The sequence below is a fragment of the Genypterus blacodes genome, unplaced genomic scaffold (assembly GCF_046128005.1).
Source record: "Genypterus blacodes isolate CSIRO-AG114 ecotype Tasmania unplaced genomic scaffold, CSIRO-AGI_Gbla_v1 ptg000136l_1, whole genome shotgun sequence".
Classification (NCBI taxonomy): Eukaryota; Metazoa; Chordata; class Actinopteri; order Ophidiiformes; family Ophidiidae; genus Genypterus; species Genypterus blacodes.
The window spans coordinates 428,561-447,500 of record NW_027466938.1 but is presented as its reverse complement, the minus strand read 5'-3'; the positions used below and the strand labels follow the sequence as shown (position 1 = coordinate 447,500).

The window sequence follows — 18,940 nt, the reverse complement described above, 5'->3', positions numbered from 1 at the left end:
TGGCCTCCCAGCTGAACCCCTCCAGCACCGTCATCAACCACCTCCTCCTGGGCCGTAGACCCCGCTCAGGTCCCCGAGGCCTCAGACCCTCGTCCTCACAGCCGGGGGTCCAGCCTGCAGATCCTCCTCAGACCCCCGGCTCCCCGGCCAAGCAGCGCTGCGGCTCCCTGTCCTGTAACGGCAGCGGGTCTCCTGGAAGCCCAGCAGGAGGCGCTGCGTCTCCATGGCGAGCTCACGTTCGGGCTCACCGCAGGAACATGGCCAGAGCCCGAGCTCACCTGGGCTTTGGTGACTCTGAGGAAAGAGAGGAAGAGGAGGAGGACAAGGAAGGAGAAGAAGAGGGGATGATGGAGGAGGAAAGGAAAGAAGGGACGGACTCTGCCGTGTTCTCGTCTCCTGATTGTTCTGTTACAGAGGAGAGGCAGGATGAGGATGAACAGGAAGGGAGAGAGGAAGAAGAAGAAGAAGATGAAGTGGAGAATGTGGTGGAGTTTCTGGAATCTCTGGATTTGGAGGCTGAAGGAATGAAAGCTCCAAGCACTGAGTCTGAGGGGGCGTGGCCTGTCCCCCCTCCCCCTTTGCTCTCACAGTCTGAGTCTGAGGGCAACTTGAGCACTGACGGAGACACAAACTTTCCCTCCATGCCTCCTCCTCCTCCTCCTCCTCCTCCTCCTCTCTCTCCTCGCTCTTCCTCCTCCAGCACCAGTCTGCCCCCTTCCTCCTTTCCCTCGCCACCCACTACCCCCACCCCCACATCCCGCCTCCCCTCACACATGACCTCCTCCCCCTCCTCCACCCCTCCCTCGTCTTCATCACAGCCCCTCCCCTCTTCTCCCTCCACCTCAGCCTCCTCTTCCTCGTCCGCCCCTAAACAGTCGCTCTTCTCGCCGTTCCCCTCCGTCAAGCAGCCCAGGAAATCGGCCGCCGCCAGAAACTTGGGTCTGTACGGCCCCACGTCCAGAACGCCCTCGGTCCACTTCCCTCAGCTCAGCCGCAACCTCAACCGCAGCAGCGGCGCCGGCACCACCGGGAGGCGCTGAAGCTCTACACACACATGATGTGTTGTAAAGTGATGTAACACCGCGTTGCCTCCCACAGAAATCAGAGCAAAGGCTTTAGTATTTTTTTGGATATTGTGATTATTGAAGTTGCATGAGGAGTTATGAGCTACACACACACACACACACACACAGACTGAACTCAGTAAGAACCGAGCCCTTTACAGCCCAGAGTCTGGGGCCGCACGAGTCTAAGCCAAGTATAAGAGACAGAAGTTGCATACCTAAGATTTTCTGTAAATAAAAACATGAATCCACTAAACCTGCTCCTGTCTTCACCTCACTCTTCATCACTCCACATGTGAAGTTTTGAAAAATGGCTGTAATTTCAGATGAGCTGAGAGCGGTTCAGTTCATTTTTCTGTTCTTTGGTCTCTGCTGTCCTCTAGTGGCCAAGAATGGAGCTGCGACGTCTCCCTCTGAAATATGACCCAGTTTGTAGTTTTCCTTAGTAAGTCGTCATCAGTATCATTTCTTAAACCTCTGAAATTCTCAACTTTCCAGTGAGTTTGCAAGTTATTTTCTCTTTTAAAAACTCGCCAAGTTCCACATTTTGTCAGAGCCAGGATGTTCAGATTGTAGTGAACTGTGGTGCAGAAATGAATGTTTGTTTAAGGTACAAGGTTATCCTGTGAGACAGAAACACCTGTGCACAAACAGGAAAAGACATAGAATTAATAGATAAAAGTAAATACAATTTCACAAGGACCTAGATTTAAGGTCTCGGGCAGGATAAAAAAAAATAAAATAACATTGAAGACAGAGACAGAGAGAGCGGGAGAGAAAGAAGGAGACAGAGGGGTGGGAGAGAGAGAGAATGATCCAGCCTGCAAACTCAAACCTGCCCCTGCTTGAGACCTTGATAACATTAAATTGAAATAGATAGAGAGCTATATTTGAGGTCGTGGGCTAAAAAAAAAAAGATTTAAATTAAGTTTTATTTTATTCTATTTCATTTTTATATTTATTTATTGTATAATTTGATCAATTCATTTTCAAAAAATAAAATCTGATTTCAATAAGAATAATTATATTTTCATATTTTTTATTTTTATTTTATGTAATATATTTTTTTCTCCATTATTTTATATAAAATATTCTTTTTATAAAAACAATTTTATTTTTATTTTATTTTATGAAAAAAATATAAGATAATCACTTTTATGTTGTGAAAATTATTATATTTTTTCAATTTGAGTTTACTAAAATATTTTCTTCAAATAAACAATATAATTTTTTTATTGAAATAATAAAAATACAAAAAAATAAAAACAAAGTAAAACATGTAATAAATAGATTTCTAGGTTTGAGGTCCCGGGCGGGAAAAAAACAAAATATAACTAAATTAAGGAGAGAGAGGATCCAGGGAGAGAGAGAGAAAGAGAGGGAGAGAAAGAGAGAGAGAGAGACAGAGAGAGAGAGAGAGACAGAGAGGGAGAGAGAGACAGAGAGAGAGAGAGAGAGACAGATGGAGAGACAGAGGGAGAGAGAGAGACAGAGAGACAGAGAGTGAGAGAGAGAGAGACAGAGAGGGAGAGAAGGAGAGTGAGAGACAGAGAGAGAGAGAGAGAGAGAGAGAGAGAGAATGATCCAGCCTGCAAACTCAAACCTGCCCCCGCCGGAGGCCTTGATAAAATTAAATAAAATTAAAAAGAGAGCTATATTTGAGGTCGTTGGCTAAAATACAATAAAATAGAAAATTCTATTTTTGAGCTGCCTTGCTCGGGGGCACCTCGGCAGGGACTCGAACCAACGACCATTCCCAAACGGAAGCTCTACCCACTGAGCTACTGCCTCCCAGTGGTTCCCAGATTGGTCCCAGAGTTCAGACAGAGAGAGAGACAGAGAGCGAGAGAGAGAGAGAGAGAGAGACAGAGAGCGAGAGAGTGAGAGAGTGAGAGAGAGAGAGAGAGAGAGAGATTGGGAGAGAGAGAGAGAGAGAGAGAGAGAGGCAGAGAGAGGGAGAGAGGCAGACAGAGGGAGAGAGGGAGAGAGACAGACAGAGGGAGAGAGAGAGAGACACAGAGAGAGAGTGAGAGAGTGACAGAGAGACAGAGAAAGAGACAGAGAGACAGAGAGAGAGGGAGAGAGAGAGCGAGAGTGAGAGAGAGACAGACAGAGGGAGAGAGAGAGACACAGAGAGAGAGAGAGAGAGAGTGAGAGAGAGAGAGAGAGAGAGAGACAGAGAGACAGAGCGAGAGATAGAGAGAGAGACAGACACAGAGACAGAGACAGAGAGAGAGGAGAGAGAGAGAGAGAGAGAGAGATGGAGAGAGTGAAAGAGAGAGAGAGAGAGAGAGAGAGAGAGAGAGAATGATCCAGCCTGCAAACTCAAACCTGCCCCCGCCAGAGGCCTTGATAAAATTAAATCAACTTAAAAAGAGAACTATATTTGAGGTCGTTGGCTTAAATAAAACAAAATAAAATAAAATACAATCAAAATTATTTAAATTAGTTTTTATCTTATTCTATTTTATTTTATATTCATTGATTTGTTTATTTTATAAAATTCATTTTCATAAAATAAAATTTATTTTCATAAAATAAAATTTATTTTCATATAATTGTTTGCTAATTAAAAAACATTTTATTTTATGATTTAAAAAACTGTTTGTAGATTATTAAAACAATTTCTTTTTAAACCATTAAATAAATTGTTTTATCTTAATAAAATACACATTTTATTTGCTGTATTTGTATATTTTATTTTTTGAAAATATTTTCCTTAATTATAGCATTTATTCAACAATTCCATAATTATTCAAATAATAAAAAATGAAAATAAAATAAAAATAAAGTAAAAAAGGAGAGAGTACAGACAGAGAGAGACAGAGAGCGAGAGAGTATGAGAGACAGAGAGAGAGAGATTGGGAGAGAGTGAGAGAGACAGAGAGAATGAGAGAGAAAGAGAGAGAGAGAGAGAGAGACAGAGACAGAGACAGAGAGAGAGACAGACGTCGAGAGGGACAGACAGACAGAGAGAGAGAGAGAGAGAGAGAGAGAGAGAGAGAGACAGACAGAGAGAGAGAGAACGATCCAGCCTGCGACCTGAAATCCGCCTGCGACTTCGACATGTAAGACATTGGAATCGTTAGGCTTATTATTGCCCACTGAGTCACCCTGCAGTGACGTCACCACTCTGGTGCTCGCTGTGTCACAGTCGGTCACACATTTGTTTCTTCAATCTTGTCTGCATCTCAAAACCGCACATTAATCCTTCATTTTCTATTATTGTTATGTTTTTGGGCTAAGATGCTTTATCTCTTCAGAGCCAAGTGCCGCCACCAAGAGCATCAGAGCTCTCTGAAGAGCCGCCATCTGTTTGGCTGGAGGTGTAATTGCCTGTTTAGTTGTATTATTATAGTTGAAGGTGTGAACAAAGACGATCAGAGATGAAGAAACAGCTTGCCAGGGGTGGTGAAGCACGGCGGCTCTATAGAGCTGTTGTTGACTGAGCCTGGGTTTGGCTCTCACACAGCACAGGTGAACACTTGAGCAGGGATGGATGAGATCACATCCCTGTGAAGAAAGACCCGGACCCAGATGAAAGGTCAAAGGTTGGATCAGGAATCAGGATGAGCTCATGTGAATGTTGTCACCACCTATTTGAGCCCTTTGAGATTTGTGTTCCCTGCTTTCTAATTCTCTTTGATGATGTATTTCTACTGTGGAAATATGTTGATCACTGTTAAAGTGAGAGGAAACCATCCTGACCAGCCTCTATGTGACTGCAGTGTAACAGTGTCACCTGCTGTTTACATGATGTCACATACACACAGTATCTTATCACATCGGGAGCTTTAGCTTAGATTATCTATTAGTGGATCTTTAGTATAAAAATCTACTATGCCAGACTGAAGAATTCAACTTATAATCAACTATTTGTAAGTAGAATATATATATATATATATATTCAAATATACAGAAAGCTACATACTAGTTATATCAACAATCAGCAAGTTACAAAAATTATCTCCATAATTTCACTTTGATTTTCTAAAAACATTAAATATACTACAAATAAACCATTTTGCTAAATTGAACATTATTAAATTAAATACATTTTTATCTAAGAATTGTATTTTTCCAGTAGGACTTTTTTTTTACTGACACAATGCATCCATAATTCTATATTTGTACATATTTGTTTATAAACAAGCTCAACCATATGAACAATGAGACCACTGAAGCAGCGCTGCATATGTGAGTGACACTCAAACTTAGAAACACAGAGACACATATACATACTGTACATACCTGTATCTGTGTACTACAGCCCCATCTAGTGGCCAAAGTATATAGTATAATTGGTATAAAAGGGCAGTCAGATCTATCATAACCAAATTGGATTGACATTTATAATTGAGGGGTCTGAAAGTGACCTGGATAAGCAGCGATACATCTCCTCCTACAAAACAAGAGAGTGATACAAGAGAGTGATATAAACATGTTTGACCTTCTGGGTAAAACAATAAACCAAAGAGCAGAAAAATAAAGGCACTTCTTCCGTTTGCATTCAGCAGCCGGAGGTATTCAGTGTTGTTCATTCTGGTTGTTCAGATTCCAGTCATCCTTGTTTTGCTGTGAATTCTGTGAATGAGCCAAACAGATGGAAGTTACAGGTAAAATATGCACATAAACATCTGGCTCATGAGTTAGACACCGTGCTCCGGTCTGATGCCTCCACCATGGTTGCCACAGCTGCAGGTTTAGGGGGGGCAGAGAGTTTGACTTTGCTTCGATTCGAGTTCCGGTTTGTTCCATGGAGTTTTGAGTTGACCCTTACATGCTGCGCTGTTCTGTTTTAGGGAGTGGACCTTTTGTTTTTCCTGTGCTCCAGGATTCTGTTTTTGGGATCCACTCACTCTCGTTTCATCAAGCGTTCCGTGTTCAGCGTCTCCAGCAGCAGCGCCCAGCTTCATCCTGGTTTGTGTTTGTTAACCACCTGATTCCATGTACTGGTGTCTGTTCCACATAACTGGGTCCAACCTTCAAATAACTTGATCGCCTGCCAATCATAACAATATCTAACAGTTTGCCAAACTAAATAAACTGAGACTTTACAGAGCAACCTGGGGGTTAAGAGAAGAGCAATAAGGTGGAAACATAACACAACAGTCAGACATGAAGAACGCTCAGATCTCTAGGCTTGGTCTCAACTCCCCAGCTAGGTTTCTAGGCTGCTGCTTCTCACACCAGACTTCTTATTCCTATCACACTTTGACCACAAAGCATCGGTTCATGGAGAGAAGGAGAACATGAGTAAATCAGATATGTGACAGAGATGGAGATCAAAGCCACGTGCCGCTTTCCTACAGAGCTTAAATGCATCTAAAGTCCAGATGGAGGACGATTCCACCACAGAGAACACAGAGAGAGAGAGAGAGAGAGAGAGACATCACTGGAGGTAATGAGAGAGGAACAGAGGAGGTTTGATATTTACTGTAGCCTTCTTTAGCCCCGCCTACTTGTACCATTTCCACTATTTCACTTTTGTTATGTAGTCAGCAGCAAAGGGCTTGAGAATCATCTACAACTAAAACTCAGTGCAGCATTTGACACTTTTAAACTCCCCTCTGTGCTTATATGTGTGATTGAAACAGCATGGATTAAAGGGTTAAACATGATTGGAAAGCTCTGGTTTTGTTTATTAGATTACAGATACAGTCTTACATGAACAGAGCTCTGCACTCAAACCTGAAAGTCAAACATGTTTTCAGATTTGATACCAAACATGAAAACAGCTGACATGACCTCATCCCAACTTTATTATTGTTTTTGTTCCAAAGATCAAAGACAGAATTCAGTCCATTCATAAACCACAACCCAACATTTGTGATATTTACAGAGATCAATCAAACCTTTTGATTGATCACACTTACATGCAAAGACTTTACTCAAAGCTTCTGATTGATTGATTTATGAACAGTAATCACAGTTCTTAGATCAGTGTGAGTAAATTGTTGTGTTACAGCAGGAAGAAGCAACCAGAAACAAATATGATGTCATCAGAATGTGAAGAAAAGACAAAGTAAAGAGGGAAGATCAGCTGATCCTTTGTACTTTAGTTCCCTTAAACCACAGAAAAGTTTCATGTAAACTCCTGCAGGTTAGGCAGAGTGACTGACAGCTGAGATGATCAGAGGGGCGGAGTTTGTACCACCATGATGAAACCCAGGACAGAAGAATGGGAGGAGCTTATGAGTGAAGGAGCAGCCAGTGAAGGAGAAGATCAGAGCTGCAGCATCCACGTCATAGAAGGAGACCAGACCCTCCTCATAGTCCACAAACATGCCCACCTTCTCTGGCTTTGACTTTAGACTCAGAGTGACAGGAGGTCCAGCACCAGCTATGTAGTCATCTACATTCCTCAACCCTACAGCCCAGTAACCTTCCTGAGGCCTCAGTGAGATGATTCCCTTCCTCTCGCTCGTCTCTCTGGTCACTCCTAAATCCCACTCTGTCTTTCCTTTGACCTGAACCTCAAAGTAAAATCTTCCAGAGGAGAGACTCTGCTTTGTTAAAACATAAACACATTGATCAAATCTCTGTGGGTTGCCTGGGAGATTCTTCCTCACATCACCACAGTAAACTTGTTTCTCATCATCAGACAGGATGAGCTTAGGATGAGCTGTATCAGGATCCAGAGTCACGTCCACTGCAAACTGCTGGATCCTCCTCAGCTCCACCTTCTCCTGCAGCTTCTTCACCACCTTACTGAAGGTCTCCTCCAGCTGAGCCACAGCTTTCACCACACTCCCCTCATGTGACCTTTGATGGACTCTGACCTGTGTCCAGTCCTTGGTGGGAGGAGCAGAGCTGATGGATGAGAAGCTCTGGAGGAGGTGGAGGTGATCTTCAGAGAGTAGGAGCTTCTCCACATCAGCAGTTCTCTCTCTCTGCCCAGAGAGTTCCTGCTGCAGCTCCTTGATGAGGTCTTCAGTCTGTTTCTGTGTGCTCCTCTGCTTCTCCTCCATGGTCTTCCTGAAGTCGGCCTGGATTTTCTCCACAAGCTGCTTCAGTGCGGTGAAGACCTGATCTCCATCTGCTCTCTCTCTGTCTGCAGCTTCCCTGCTGAGCTTTGCTGACTGTTTCATCTCCTGGATCTTCAGTAGTGTCAGCTGGATCTTCTGCTGAAGTTCAGCCACCATCTTCTCCAGCTCAGACTTCTTTCCTTCATATTCTTCTTCCAGAGGAACAAACTCATGGTTCTTGTGGTCTAAAGCAGGACAGAGTGAGCACACACAGGTCTGGTCGGTCTTGCAGAAGAGCTCCAGAGGTTTCTTGTGCTTCTTACACATCCTGTCCTCCAGGTTGTCCACAGGATGGATCAGCTGGTGTGATCTCAGGCGTGCTGCTGTCAGATGAGGCTCCAGATGAGTCTCACAGTAGGAGGCCTCACACTTCAGGCAGGACTTGATGGCCTTTAGTTTGGTTCCAGTGCAGAAGTCACACTGAACTTCTCCTGGTTTGGCAGCTGGTTCCTCTGATCTTCTGCTGGCTTCCTTTTGAGTCGACTGTCTGAACTCAGCGACCATTTGAGATATGAACGTGTTGACCTTCAGCTCAGGTCTTGTGCAGAACCTCTCGTTACACAGAGGACACACACACAGGACGTTACTGTCCCAGTGTTGAGTGATGCAGCTTTTGCAGAAGTTGTGTCCACATGGTGTGGAGACTGGATCAGTGAAGACCTCCAGACAGATGGAGCACAGGAACTGATCTTCAGACCACAGACAGCTGGCAGCAGACATGTCTACAAACTGAGAACAGACGAGAACATGAGTGAAAACATCTCTGGAGACACAAACACTGATTGTTGAGCAGGATGAAGAGTCTGGAAGTCTTAAAGCTCCTGAAGTTCACGTCAGAGTGAAACAGGAGAGACGACTTTGTTATTGATGGATATTATGAGCAGACTGGGGTTTGTCCTGAGGGGGCGCTCAAGGAAACGTCATGAAAAGACTTCAGGCTCAGCTTCAGGCTCAGCTTCATGAGGATTGATTGTGTATTGATCAGGACATGAAGCTTTTGTCCCTTTAGATCTATTCAGACTGTTTAACTTTAAAGTTTCCCTTTTCACTCTGGAGCTGAACTTTGTCTTTTAATGAGGTCACCATGACTACAGGCTGCACTCACTTCACTTCCTGTTGCCGTGGGTGCGGCTCAGTGCTGAGACTCACTAACACAGATAAACACACACTTCCTGACGCTCTTTTCTTGCTCTGACGGTAAAAACTGCGGTGTGTTTACAAACACCAACGTGTGTGAACCAGAGCCAAGCCTTTAAGACTGAAGCAGTGAAGTGAGACGTGTGAGAGCAGCTCAGCCTGGACCTCATGCTGCTGCTGAAACTGACAAGATTCTGTCTGCACTCACCTGAGTTTGGCTGAGACGCTGCAGAGACGCTGCAGAGACAAACTTGGACAAACTTCTGATCCTCTGGCTTCTCTTCTGCTTCAGTCGAGGCTCTGCTGGACTCTGACTGACTGACTTTCGTTTCAGGAATATGACGTTGCAGCTTCTGCTTCCTCCTCTCGTGTTGCTCCTCCTCCTCCTCCTCCTGTAGCTGTTGTTGCTGCTTCTCCTCTTCCTCCTCCTCCTGTAGCTGTTGTTGCTGCTTCTCTTCCTCCTGCAGGTTTGGAGGAAGGTTCTTCCTTTTTACAGACTTACACACGATGCAAAGTTTCTGGATTGTTTGTGTGTGAAATGATCGTTCTCTCTAACTGTTGCTCACTTTTGAAATGAGGCCACTCAAGTGTGTAGTTTTGAAAGTTTACTTAACAATCTGCAGGATCTGTAAGACAGTGAATACAATCAGCACTGCACCTCAGCTCACTGTCTTAAGATAAGAGATAAGATAAGATAAGATAATCATTTATTCGTCCCACAGCGGGGGAATCCACATGTTACAGCAGCAAAGTCTAAAGTGCAAAGCAGTAAGATGGGGGAGGCAGTAGCTCAGTCGGTAGAGCTTCCGCTTGGGAACCGGAGGGTCGCCAGTTCGTGTCCCTGTCGAGGTGCCCCTGAGCAAGGCACCAAATCCCCAACTCCTCCCCTCTCTGTAATGGGTGGTAATGTGATGTAAGTCGCTTTGGATATAAGCTTCTGCTAAATGACCGTAATGTAACGTAAGATAAAATAAGAGCCTGTTTATAATATTAAGCTGTGCTTGTTCCACACTTAATGTTTAAGCTAAACTTAGGTATGTTTCCATATGAAAAAGTTGATCATCATATATCTGGAGAGAAGAGAAAACATGCACAGCGACTTAGTCCCAGTTTGTTATTTTGGCCCAGTGTGTGTTTGAGTTTGACGCCCCTGTGTTAGAGCCTCTGATGCTGACTAAAGGGAAGTGTGATCATGTTTTAATCTACAGAAGAGATATTAGATGATGACATGTTTCTATTGTAAGCAGTCTCTCAATGAGACGTGCAGAAGGACAGGAGGACAGGAGGACAGGAGGACAGGAGGAGAACAGCAGCCTTAAACAGCGTGCAGACGAATCCTCCAGGATCGAATATCCATTTATTTTTACATTGCATTTTCTCTGCTCAAACATATTGATGTCTTATAGTTCAAACTATGTATTATTAAATTTTTTTTTAATCTATAGGAAAATTTTAAACATTTATTTTGGAAGGCATATAATCTTTTTGTCAGATTTAAATAACAAGATTTAATCCAATTTTTTTTAAACAGCCATTTAATTTGCCAGAGGTTTGAGATTTCTGAGTATTTCTGATTAAATACCAGTGAACTATTTTTCATTTTTGACTGCAGAATTGATTTGTTCAGGAAAAATGGCAGAGAAAGTGAAAAAAAGTATTTCTTTCACTTCTGATTCTCGTGTAATTTGACTCCATAATAAACAAATCAAACTTGTAAGGTTCTTCAGACTTCAGTGAGACCTTCACGAGTCTTGCTGGTTCCTTTGGTTCCGTGTTCTTCTTTGTTCCATGATCTTCCACTTCTGAGTCACAGTCGTCTCTTCTCATTCCAGATTCCCTCTGCTGCCCTCATGTGTCTTCCTGTGTCAAATTCAACTTTGTGCATTTTTGTGCCGCAGCTGAATAATGAGTAAGAAAAGATTGAAGACAGATCTGGGATCATCAGAAAGTCTGGTACTGTACGTTTGTTAGTATTCATGAGATTCAGCTCTGATTTACGAGCGCTCGTACACAAGATGAACAACCACAACGCAATTCTTCAAGTTGAAATTTTTGAATTTACATCATGTAAAAATAACAGATCAGATTTTGAAATTCACCAAGTCAAATCATAAAAGCAGTTTCTCATTCTCCTGAACAGACTGCAGAGGCTTTGATTCATGCAGAGGATCATCATCCTCATCTAAACACTTCTATTTGTTATTGTAAATGTGATCAGGTGAAGCTTGACTTTCACCAATAAAGGGAAATGTGTGACCTGGTCTCTAAGATAGCTCCGAGGTGCATCATCATCCTCATCATCATCATCATCATGAGCCAAGCAGAGAGAGACAGAGAGATAACACAGAGTTACAAAGGAACACCAGGGACATGAACAAGGTCAACAGGGGGGAAGAAGAGGAGGAGGAAGAGGAGGAGGAGGAGGAGGAGGAGGAGGAAGGCTGAGAGGTGGAAGGGTGAGGAGGCAAAACAGAGAAGAGGTAAAAGAGGTCAAGGACACCGACACGCTCCTCATGACATAAAGGTCACGACCTGGCCTTCTTGAATTGTGAGGAACTATTTATATGAATTGTTTTGAGAAATGTATTTACTGTTTTGCAAATGTTAAAGATGATTTGAGAAACGGAGGAAATGTAATGAAATGTAAAATGTTTCTAAACCGACAGCAGTGAACGCTCAGGTGACCTATGACCTCTGTTCCTGTTACAGCAGCAGACAGAGGGGATTCTACCTCCAAACTACTGATTTCTTTTGTCTTCCTGCCTTCTTTGGATCCATCTACCATCTGTACTCGCTTCATTTCAGTTTGAAACCTTCATGTTTCTGCTTCTCATCAAGTGACTTCACCTTGAATTCAATTTAAGATCCGGTGGGATTCATCAAGTTTACCTTCAGGGACGACAAAACTATGAACACAAAAATACAAATGTGGAAGAATGAGGCCCAAAGTCCCACACATCTTCTGGTTCTGACCCTGACCCAGATGATACTGGTCCTTAACTGAACCTGGAGGAGGAGGAAGCTGCAGAGGGATGCTGGACCCTGCAGCACGGAGCGTTCAAGGCCCAGGAAAGAAGCTTCTGTCTGTTCTCTGTAACTGTCAACCACAGGAGCCTCTATGAAGGCACAGCCCCCCGGCCCCCCGGCCCCCCGGCCCCCCGGACTCCCCGGGCCCCCCGGGCCCTCGAGCCGCTCGGTAGCAATATGTTTTTGCTCCGTTTAAGGAATCATGGGTAAAAAGGTTACAGGATGTTTACAATTACTGAGCGCTGTGCGTCCCCAGGCAGTGATCCAGGCTAATCTGACAGATATTTCTATTGTTTCTGTGTAATATAAAGCCCCTCGCTCCCCCGCTCGCTCTCCCTCTCCCTATATCTGCCTCCTCCGTCGCTCCACTCCTCCACCCCATTGTGTATTTTCTGACTGAGGCCACCAAGATGCTTATAATTATCCTGACAAATGGAAATATGGTCATTGAATCTGACATGGCCATTCTCACTTTAATTGCTGTTTAGATGCCAGCAGCGCCTTTTGTGTGGCGGTGCAGTTTAATCATGGCGGGGGAGAGAGCTGCTGTGTGTGTGTGTGTGTGTGTGTGTGTGTGTGTGTGTGCATGGAGATGAGCTCAACCATCAGCTGCAGCACGTAAACACAGAGATCTGGCGCAGAGAGGGCGACTGTGATTACAGAGCCGGCGTGTCTGAGCCCAGCCTGGCAGAGGGACGGACAGAGGGACGGACAGAGGGACGAACAGAGGGACGGAGGGGTGGAGGAGAAAAGTTTTCATTTAAATCAGCGAGAGCAAAGATGAAACCGTGGCCTCGCCGTGGATTTCAGGGGAAACGATTCTGCATGATTGTTATCCTGCTCAGCCGACTCCTCAAGGCAGTTTAAGAAGGAGGGGCGATAAGGAGACGAGCCAGAGGCCGAGAGGGAAGGACAGACAGACGGACGGAGGGCACCTTTGTTCCCTTTCCCTTTAATTCATCAAGCATTTAATCTCTCTGGAGCGCCGCTATCAAACTGAGACCGCTCCCAACAGAGACTCATCACAAATGTAATAGCAGAGTATGAATAACAAATGATGAATTAGCATCTGATTTAAATAAAGGATGAGCCTCTGCAGGGTTTCATAGGTGTTGACTGCTTTAATCATATTTGCATTTAACTCTGGTAAAGTATAAGTGAGTCACACACACATGTTTCCCTCTGTGCAGTGTTAGAAACAGGGACTCGTTAACAAAAATGTATTAGGAGCATTTGACCCTTCTGCATGAATCTGTTGGTGTGACTAGAACACACACCCCCATCAGCTGAGTCTGTCCAACTCCATCAGGCTGAGCGGGCTGAGGGCCCACAGGATGCGTACGGTGAACGCACACACACGCCTAAGGAAGCAGGTCGGGCAAGGACGCCTTACGCACACACTGATCCTAACATGCTGCTCTCTATTCAGCACCCAGCTCCTCCAGCATGAGGACGGAGGAGCACAGATCCATATTACAGTGCTCAACCAAGCTGGTAGAGGATGAAACACACACACACACACACACACACACACACACACACACACACACACACACACACACACACACACACACACACACACACAGAGACCAGAAGAGGTAAAGAGAAAGATCACACACAACACACAGGAGGCCATGCTAGGTGTTGATGTTGTCCCATAAGCAGATGTAGAGTTGTTGATAGAGGAAGTCTCCGGCCTGTTCTGTGTGTGTGTAGCCTGGAGGCTCCACGCTTCCCCTGTGTTGTCACTCACACTGCTTTGATGGGCTGTAGCTGGAGAGGAAGTGAGCTGGCAGAGGAAGTGGTTAAATCCCACAGGGACCCAGAGACGCACAACAACTAGGGGGCACTGAGAACTCATGGAGCCCAGTTTGGCGCAGCAGCAGCAGCAGCAGCAGCAGCAGCAGCAGCAGCACATAGCATGAATGTTTAATGGTCTGCTGTACAGTGTGTGTGTGTGTGTGTGTGTGTGTGTGTGTGTGTGTGTGTGTGTGTGTGTCTGTCATGCTCCATGGAGAAGTGACAGAAGAACACACAGTGTAGCGTCAGGTGTGTCCTTGTGTGTGATGGCTCCTCCTCCTCTCGTCCTTGTGTCGTGTCGTGTTGTGACCTGTCACTCATTATGACAGCTCTCATAACACTGATATGCAAATGAGCTGTAAAGCCGCTTCTTTAAACCGCTTCTATAGACGAGGAGAGTTGGTGGAGCGGTTCTTCAGATGTGTTCCTGCATGGTTGGTCTCCTGACGCTGTGATGATGAAACAGAGCCTCATTTACACCCTCAGCAGCAGGAGAGAGCAGGAGCAGGAAGCGTCACATGTGATCAACATCCTGGCCACAACCAGGGACAGACGGCTGTGAGAGCCATGAAATAAGGGAGCTCCATGTTTTGGAGAATTATATTGTAGTCTTTCATAAAAGTATATTAAGTATTTTAGAAAGTTTTGACCGTTTGATGAAGAGTCTAATGTTTCTACGTCTCTAAGTCTTTAAAAACCATCAAACCTTATTTTTTTACTGTGCAACTTAGAAAGAAAGAAAGAAAGAAAAACTAATTTGCAAGTATAAGTCATAAGTTTTAAGTTACTTATAAGAGTATAAGTAAGTAAGTTGACCTCAGATGATGAAGTTATTAGCAGATATGATCGACATCAAATCAATGGAACCATGGATGAGAGCGAGCTGAGACACGACAACAAACCTTAAAAGTTAAATGGAGTTAAATCCTTGTTTTGTCTCTAACTCAGTCTTTGTAAACAGATGAACGGTTTGTTAATGAGAAGCGTGCAGACGTTTACTCAATGCTGCCAACTCTGTGTGTTAGAGAGAGATCAATAGAACACACACACACACACACACACACACACACACACACACACACACACACACACACACACACACTCACACACAATCAGACATGATTGTTTCCAAATTCATCACTACATCACATTTTCCACCAAGACAATTAAAACTTCCCCACATTGTAAACATCTGTCTGTCCACCTGTCTCTCTGCTCACCGGTCTGTCTGTCCTCTGTAGGGGCGACAGGAAGCCGACGGGTCCTTTCAAATCCCGTTGATAAAACTCCATGGCCACTTAATTCAACGCATTAAAGCTCTGAATCTGTGTGTAGGACAGAGTTGTGTAGGACAGAGTTGTGTAGGACAGAGTTGTGTAGGACAGAGTTGTGTAGGACAGAGTTGTGTAGTTCAGTCACAGGTAAAGTGTCGACTCAGCAGATGGAGATTCACTGGAGAGCAGAGTTTCTATTCAACAGAGTCACATGATCTAATCTCATATGAAAATAACAATATAATCAGATCTAATGTTATGTGACATTACGTCATTACCATAAACCCATCTGACATTTCATGTAACCTTCACTAGAGGAGGAGGAGGAGGAGGAGGAGGAGGGGAGACTGTTACTGACAAGATAATAACATTTTCAAGGGCTTATCCTGTGTGGAGGACAGCGACATGTAGGAGCTACAGAGTCACACATGTAGGAGCTACAGAGTCACACATGTAGGAGCTACAGAGTCATACATGTAGGAGCTACAGAGTCATACATGTAGGGGCTACAGAGTCATACATGTAGGAGCTACAGAGTCACACATGTAGGGGCTACAGAGTCATACATGTAGGAGCTACAGAGTCATACATGTAGGAGCTAGAGAGTCACATATGTAGGAGCTACAGAGTCACACATGTAGGAGCTACAGAGTCATACATGTAGGAGCTACAGAGTCACACATGTAGGAGCTACAGAGTCACACATGTAGGAGCTACAGAGTCACACATGTAGGAGCTACAGAGTCACACATGTAGGTGATACAGAGTCATACATGTAGGAGCTACAGAGTCATACATGTAGGAGCTACAGAGTCATACATGTAGGAGCTACAGAGTCATACATGTAGGAGCTACAGAGTCATACAAGTAGGACCCACAGAGTCACACATGTAGGAGGTAGAGAGTCATACATGTAGGAGCTACAGAGTCATACATGTAGGAGCTACAGAGTCATACAAGTAGGACCTACAGAGTCACACATGTAGGAGGTAGAGAGTCATACATGTAGGAGCTACAGAGTCATACAAGTAGGAGCTACAGAGTCACACATGTAGGAGGTACAGAGTCACACATGTAGGAGCTACAGAGTCACACGTGTAGGAGGTAGAGAGTCATACATGTAGGAGCTACAGAGTCACACATGTAGGAGCTACAGAGTCACACATGAAGGCGCTACAGAGTCATACATGTAGGAGCTACAGAGTCACACATGTAGGAGCTACAGAGTCACACATGTAGGAGCTACAGAGTCATACATGTAGGAGCTACAGAGTCATACAATAGGACCTACAGAGTCACACATGTAGGAGGTAGAGAGTCATACATGTAGGAGCTACAGAGTCATACAAGTAGGAGCTACAGAGTCACACATGTAGGAGCTACAGAGTCACACATGTAGGAGCTACAGAGTCACACATGTAGGAGCTACAGAGTCACACATGTAGGAGCTACAGAGTCACACATGTAGGAGCTACAGAGTCACACATGAAGGCGCTACAGAGTCATACATGTAGGAGCTACAGAGTCACACATGTAGGAGCTACAGAGTCATACATGTAGGAGCTACAGAGTCACACGAGTAGGAGCTACAGAGTCACACATGTAGGAGCTACAGAGTCACACATTTAGGGGCTACAGAGTCACACATGTAGGAGCTACAGAGTCATACATGTAGGAGCTACAGTCGTACATGTAGGACCTACAGAGTCATACATGTAGGAGCTGCAGAGTCATACATGTAGGAGCTGCAGAGTCACACATGTAGGAGCTACAGAGTCATACATGTAGGAGCTACAGAGTCACACATGTAGGAGCTACAGAGTCATACATGTAGGAGCTACAGTCGTACATGTAGGACCTACAGAGTCATACATGTAGGAGCTACAGAGTCATACATGTAGGAGCTACAGAGTCACACATGTAGGAGCTACAGAGTCATACATGTAGGAGCTACAGAGTCACACATGTAGGAGCTAGAGAGTCATACATGTAGGAGCTACAGAGTCACACATGTAGCCACTGCAGTCTGATCTCATTTACATACAGCATTACAAATGTAAGAGTGACATTTCCTCATGTCAGGGATCGTCATGAGAAGCCCTGAAACATTTGGCGTGACTCCGCCCCCTGGTGTGACTCCGCCCCCTGCTGCCTCGTTCCCAGCTTTAACCTCTGCTCTCCATTAGCTTTCAGCCTTCAGACTTCAGATGGTTCCAGCAGCTCTCCAGTGAGCTGCACTGCCAGGAGGAAGGAACGCTTCATTGAGTGTTTCTGCAGGATCCCATTACAGAGCGATAGAGTTTCAAATAACACACCTGCCACTCACACTGAGACAATACAGCTTTCCCTGGACTGATAGAGTTTATAAGCTGATCACAGGGGATTTAGATCACAGCTTCCTCAGACGCTTTGGGACGTTTCTCACATCATCCCTAACATCTCTATGTACAGTCTGCATCTGTATGTTTATTTACTGTATAGAGCTAAATGCCAGTGTAATACAGTCCTATGAAGCATTACAGTATACAGACTACAGAGTGTTACAGTATTCAGCTCATTGTTGGGTTACAGACTTGTTCTGTCTACGAGACGTTTGAAGGATGGAGGACACCGTTGTTCTCCCAGCCTCAGCCATTGTAAGGCGCCATGATTGAGCTTGTGGCCCTTCTTTCATATGGAATGTGCCTATATGTCCTTGGCCTCCCTCCTCCTCTTCATCCCTGTTCATGTCCTTGTTGTTCTTCATCAGTCCTTGTGACATCGTGCTCTGTCTCTCTATGTGTTTGTCAACTCAAGGTTCCTTAGCTGAATCTCTGAGCTATTTTAGTGATCAACCAATGAAATCATCACTCTTTCAGGACACATGCACATAAAAGGTCGTATAGACATGTATAGAAAATATGCTGGACAGATTCTGACAACTTGGTCACCCATTTCGTGTGTTATGACTTATATAAGGAGCTAGTGCCTGAATGTGGGGGGTGAGACAGTTCAACAGAGGGGGTGAGACAGTTTAACAGAGAACCAGTGGAATAGATTTGGATCAACACAACAGGCAGGCAGGCAGGCAGGCAGGCAGGCAGGCAGGCAGGCAGGCAGGCAGGCAGGCAGGCAGGCAGGCAGACACTTGGGGCTCTCATCTATTAGACATTTACCTCATAATAGCTTTGTGTGTTGAGGCTTGGTTTGGCCCTCAGAGTGGAATTGTTGCTCCCTTGCATTGGAACGCCTCAGCTGCTGGTTGAGGCGTCTAATCTGAATGCCTGCAGGACCTCTTCTTAGGGAGGCATCCTGGCAAAGGCAGATAGGAAGACCCCTGAATGCTGGGGGGGGATTGTCCCATCTGGTGTTGGAACACCTTGGAATCCTCCTGAAAGAGCTGCAGACTGAGGCAGCGGAGAGGAAACGCTTGGCTCAGAACGCCGCCACCGCCACAAAGAAGCTGGATGAGCGGCAGGAAGTTGATGGATGGAAACACAACACATTCATTTCTGCATGATAACAGTTATGAAGCTCCTGAGTAATGAGCACAGTTAATTAAAGTGAACCCACAACCTGGGCTGTTTGTCATTAAGTCCCATCCTCACTGTTCTTATCAGCAGGAGACAGC

The 18,940-nt window shown here is 44.7% G+C and overlaps 1 protein-coding gene across 1 annotated transcript; it reads right to left on the bottom strand.

Annotated features, from left to right (window-relative positions):
• Positions 1-6,685: 6,685 nt before the first annotated feature.
• Positions 6,686-9,604, bottom strand: LOC143011528 (E3 ubiquitin-protein ligase TRIM21-like). Its single transcript, XM_076164434.1, has 2 exons — positions 9,438-9,604; positions 6,686-8,821 (listed from the first exon to the last, which is right to left on the bottom strand). The coding sequence occupies exon 2, from the start codon at positions 8,810-8,812 to the stop codon at positions 7,169-7,171; it is 1,644 nt and encodes a 547-aa protein (XP_076020549.1). The 5' UTR covers positions 8,813-8,821; positions 9,438-9,604; the 3' UTR covers positions 6,686-7,168.
• Positions 9,605-18,940: the final 9,336 nt, after the last annotated feature.